The sequence below is a fragment of the Notothenia coriiceps genome, unplaced genomic scaffold (assembly GCF_000735185.1).
Source record: "Notothenia coriiceps isolate Sejong01 unplaced genomic scaffold, NC01 NC01_scaffold00000339, whole genome shotgun sequence".
NCBI lineage: Eukaryota > Metazoa > Chordata > Actinopteri > Perciformes > Nototheniidae > Notothenia > Notothenia coriiceps.
In genome coordinates this window covers 7948377-7953824 of record NW_011333040.1, presented here as the reverse complement: position 1 = coordinate 7953824, position 5448 = coordinate 7948377, and the positions used below count along the sequence as shown (strand labels likewise).

At 38.0% G+C, this 5448-nt stretch overlaps 1 protein-coding gene across 1 annotated transcript; it reads left to right on the top strand.

Annotated features, from left to right (window-relative positions):
* Positions 1–2553: 2553 nt before the first annotated feature.
* Positions 2554–5377, top strand: eaf2 (ELL associated factor 2). The gene is made up of 5 exons (XM_010777059.1): positions 2554–2743; positions 3246–3340; positions 3546–3682; positions 4261–4448; positions 5055–5377. Exons 1-5 carry the CDS (start codon positions 2641–2643, stop codon positions 5375–5377), a joined length of 846 nt encoding a protein of 281 aa, XP_010775361.1. The 5' UTR covers positions 2554–2640.
* Positions 5378–5448: the final 71 nt, after the last annotated feature.

The following is a 5448-nucleotide window of genomic DNA, read 5'->3' as shown; positions in this document are numbered from 1 at the left end:
TATTATTATTATTATTATTATTATTATTATACTAACAGGTATCAGATCTTGCTGTGTAAAATAATCTTCCTGAGAGGTGTCACTTGTGATGCAATCTGTGTGGTCCACAGTGAATGTATTCCTGACAGCAACAGGTGATAAGAATCAAAGGATCCCATAGGAAATGCATGCAGGTCATTTTTGACCCACTTATGGAAGCTTGGGGTCAAAATACAAAAACTACAATTTCTTAAAATGTATAACATTTAAATAAAAAATTTGAATGGCATGATATCCAAAACAGGTTTTTTGAGGAATAGCTGGAATATGAAATTATGTAAAATTTAATTACAAAGATACTTCAAGAAAACCACCTCACCGGGTCAAGAAGACCCACTTATGTATCTAAGGGTTAAGAAAGTGCAGGACTTTTCCTTCTGAGACTTCCACCGTTGCAGAAGCAGAAAGAGGCGGACACACAGGAGGATCTCTCTTTCACCGCTGCTACTATCTTACAACCTGGGAACTCTGTATTGTGGCTCCCCCCTCAGTGTTGTTGATAACAATGGATAGTTGCTCGGAAACAGAAAACCACCTCCTGCAGTCCAAGGGCAAACACCGCAGTAACCGATAGCTCTGGAGGAGGACGGCCACTTTTTGCCTCGTCCATGGAAACAGACCCCTGCTGCTTTCTGTTCACAAGAGATACAGAGAAACAGGACTCCTCTTGTTGTCATCCAGCTCCGTCTACACAGAACTAGCATAAATAAAAAATAGGATTATAATCACACAAAACATGAGAAAACTAATTCTTTATTTATTCTATTATTGCCCGAAATAAATGAATACTTTGTTATTTTTGTTATAGATCGCATGCAACTAAATAATCATGCTTAATTATTTTTGTTTTATTTATTTGTATTGCCTGAAATACAATAATCCTATTTTATTATTATTTGTATTATTATTATGTTTTTTTTGTATGTGGCCCTCCATAACCCCCCAACAAAGGAGCACACTATATAATAATTAACATATATTATGCATTGTTTTAAATCTATTCAGTGTGTTATACACTTTACTTTATGACCGCTTTGAGACCAATTTCTACGTGCTATAGTCTATTTTTTGCAGTGGAAGAAACTTACCCTCGACTGTAGGTCATGGGTCAAAGGTGAAAGAGTGGGCTAATTGTGAACTTCACTTTGAGCTATGTATTACCACCCTGTTGCCTATTTCTATTTTAGATTATCCCTAGTGTCTCCGAAACCAATCTTCTTCCAATACCTTACTACTCACCCACCCTCACAACCTGTTGTTTACGTGGACAGGAAGACCACAGAGTGACAAACTGGTGATAATACGTCCTTGTAATCTCCACATTCCCCTTGTTTTAGATGTTTATCCTTGAAGGCAGCAGAGCATATGGCCTCAGTAAAGTGCAGAGAGGGCAGGAATTGAAGGCTTAGGAATCATTAACAGTTTAAAGAAAGGAAACAGATTATTTTTCACTCAGAGACCCTGCAGCCTGTGGAGCTGAAGTCAGTCAGTAAGTGTTTCTGCTGCAGTTCATCAGTCTCTCTCTGCCAGACCTTCAGCGGTTCAGCCGGTCTGGATCATTCAGTAATTAGGTTAGCAGCTCAGCCCAGTGATGATCCCTCATTTAGTGTAAAAGGTACTTTGTCAGTGTAAGGAACTATGGGTCGAGATTCTTATATTTACTATGGATACTGATACTCATTACCTTTATATGTTAATATGTAATCTAGGGTTGGAAATTATATTTATAGACGGTGGTAATCATCTTTCATCTTAAAAGTGCTGTACAAAATGAAAATAAAAAAGTGAGTAATAATAGGTTGAACATTAAAATAAACACAAGCACTGAAAGACTAAGAAAATATATAATGCCAAAGAAAGATATATGCGCTTAAAAATAAAAAATGTTGAGAAGAAATTTCGAAACAATAACATAACACATTTTTTTATAAAATCTATAACATTAAACAGCATAGTATCAAACATCATGTCTCAAAACAGAGCAATAGATCCAAATAATACAATTTGTCCGTCCTTTTTCTCTGAAAGAATATAATTTTAAAGGTATTTCTGGTTTTATAAATTGAATATTTTGAACATTTTCAAAAACAAAAACATAAATCTTTGTAAATTGAATATTTGTGTATTATGTATTCCCAAAAAATTCCAAAAAAAGTCCCATTTCTTTTACAAATATCTCCTATAATCCAATATTATTTGATTGATTGTTAATAATCATGTGTGTTCTAGAATCCTAATGTATACTGACATTCATCAAATAGAATAAAAATAAATACATATATTTTAACATGTAAAAATGTATTGAGATGAATGTGTTATTGGGTTAAATATTATGTAGATTTTCTTTCATGCAATTTCTTTTTAAATGGGTTGTGGGATTAGAAACCCATAACATTTGCAGCATTACAGCTGCTCCATCGTCATCAAATCTTGATTGACCGACGTCCAACCAATCAAACAAAGGGGAACGCTCCACTTGACCAATCATAACGAAGAGTAGGAGGGACCTGACGGTACCAATGAGGTGTTCAAGGCTCTGCCGTACATGGTTATCGGATAAAAAAAGGATAGCAGAAAGTTTCGGCTCATGAAACTATCAGAATGAATGGGACAACATACTCCAATTTTGACAATCAAGAACACGTCTTGAAATTAGGAGAGACGTTTGAGAAACACCCTAAAAGTGGCTACCATACGGTGCGATGTAAGTGGGATTTTGAATCTTGTCTTTTTACAGTAGCTAACAGTAGCATGCTAGTTAGCTTCGTGGCTATACAATACATAGCTAACAGTGACATGCTAGCTAGCTTTGTGTCTATAAGATACATAGCTAACAGTAGCATGCTAGTTAGCTTTGTTGCTTTAAAATACGAAGGCAGCTGTTTGACATTTAGACAGATTTTAATAGCCTTGTGTCTTTGTTGAATCCACCTTCCCGTTTCAGTAAGTTGACAGTTTTGTGTCTTATTTGTCGTCTTAATACGTTTGTTAACGTAACTATTAGAAGCCGTTGATGCTCCAGCTGTCAAAATGTAAGCTAATGTTAGCATTGCGTCAATCGGTACACTACCGCCATCTGGTGGTGACGGTACACAACTACAGCATAGAGGGACCCACTGTCGTTTTGTTTATATTTGTGCAACTGTTGTTAATATAACTACACTAATTATGTATAAATTGTGCAAATGCTTTATGTTCTTTTACAGATGACTTCAAGCCAGCCTCCATCGATACATCATGTGAAGGAGAGCTTGAAGTGGGCAAAGGAGAGCAAGTCACTATTACTTTACCCAATTTAGAGGTCAGTAATTGATGAGCATTATACATTTGTGTTTATTGCTTTGGCTTCCATTAACAAATTATCAACAATTGTATGATATTTAGAAAATCTAGTAATAACATTTTTTGGTGTTCTGGTCAAAACCCTCTGAGGGAAACTCTCTGGGACTCTGACTTATGACTTCATAAACGGTTACAATCCTTCCTGTGTTATTTAAAAATGTTAGGGTTCAAGTGCTCCAGTGACGGTCTTCAAGGGGTCCAAGAGGCCGTATATGAAAGAATGCATCCTCATTGTGAACCATGACACAGGAGAGTACAGACTGGAGAAACTCAACAGCAATATAGCTGTGAAGAAGACCAGGTGGGTTAAAAAATTACATTCAATGTATGTTATTACTGTTCTACTTTTTGAGACATTTGACCATCTGTTATTTGAATACAAGTGTCTTCATAAATGTTTACATCTAAAAAATAAAGCTAATTTACAGATTAAATATGTTTTTAATGAGGTGAAAATGAGAACATATCAGAAAAGCGACACAATAAAACTATGACTATGTCCTTGTTTGTGTCAAAGTGCTGTACAAAGTTAAAAAAAAGAAACACAAGCACCGAAAAATAAGAAATTATAGAATGCCAAAGACAAATATATGCGTTTTAAAAAAATGTAAATCAATGTTTCCAGAAGAAATTTTAAAACTATTTTCTTGTACAAAAAAGCATATTATCAAGTATAACCAAAACAGAGCAATAAATCCCAAATAATGCTATTTTGCCGTCATATTTTTGTCAAAGAATACCATTTTAAAGGTATTTCTGGTTTTTCAAATGTTCAAAACCTTTTGGGTTCACATTTTATGGTACCAGATTTTCAGCAGATGGTGTAAGAAACATTGTACATGCCTTTGCTTACTGTATATGTATCTGGTGCATTCCCAGGGCTGAGGGCAGCAGTAAGATCCAAGCTCGCATGGAGCAGCAGACCAGTCGCCTGAAGGAGCAGCCGAAGAGCAGCAGCAGCAGCAGCAGCAGCGGCAGCAGCAGCAACAAAATCTCCACCAGCTCCAAGAGTTCTCCTCCCAAAGAGAAGACCTCCCCGGCGTCTCCCATGGATGACATCGAGAGAGGTAACGTGGTGTCCGGCAAAATATCTTCCAATGTAGGGACGTTCCTGAGCGTAAATGTTGATGGTTCAAGCTAATTATGTTATTCTGCTTAAAGGTCACCTATTATGCAAAATCCACTTTTTCATGTCTTTTTATACACAAACACATTTCTGTCTGAAAATGAGCTGATCAGATTTTGGCCACTTTGTGATGTCATAGCGATGTTTTGGCTTGTGTAACCATTAGCCAATCAGCAACCAAGGTAACCCCCCCCCACCTTATCACCTGAATCTCCTCCTAGAGCTCCATTGTGTTCTTTTTAACCAAATCTCTCTCAAAGGGGCGTGGGGAGGGGCTCCTTATTTTCATCTAAAGTAACAGACAGAGAATCAGCACTTTGGAAACAGGGCTGAAACAGAGGGGATTATGGGTAATGCTGCAATGATCTGTTTGCTGTTTCAGCCAATCAGAGACAGGTTCTGGATATATCTGAGACTTATAATATATTGATGAAAAACAGTATGATAGGGGACCTTTAAGTCATTGATCTTATTTCTTTATCTCTCTTTCCTGTAAATTGGGATCACAGTCACTATTTCCTTCATCTCTGTTTGCCTGTGATCACAGAGTTGATGGCGGAGGTGCGGGTCATGGACCAGCTGAGCAGCGGCGACAGCTCCTCAGACTCCAACAGCTCCTCGTCCTCCAGCAGCGACGACAGCTCCAGCAACAGCGACTCTGATGACGAGCGGACTTCTGCAGCACCTCCCCCCCCGGCTCCAGTTAACCCCAGCATGCCCAGTATGCCCAGCATGCCCAGTATGCCCAGTATGCCCAGCATGCCCAGTATGCCCATCATCTCCACCAGCACCACGAACAACAGTCGCCCACAGGAGAGTGGAGGAGGACTCATTAACACTCTCAGTAAGTACTCGGCAGCAAAACTATAAAAGTCAGTTTGACTCTTTCTCAGCCAGACGCGTCTTTATCTTATCAAGCTTTTTATAAAGGTAACAGTGAC

Bases quoted from the DNA above. Each gene is read 5' to 3' on its own strand.
- eaf2 (XM_010777059.1), top strand. From the start codon at position 2,641: ATGAATGGGACAACATACTCCAATTTTGACAATCAAGAACACGTCTTG. The intron at 2,744-3,245 runs GTAAGTGGGATT...GTTCTTTTACAG, and splicing joins TGGCTACCATACGGTGCGAT to ATGACTTCAAGCCAGCCTCC. The intron at 3,341-3,545 runs GTCAGTAATTGA...TAAAAATGTTAG, and splicing joins TTACTTTACCCAATTTAGAG to GGTTCAAGTGCTCCAGTGAC.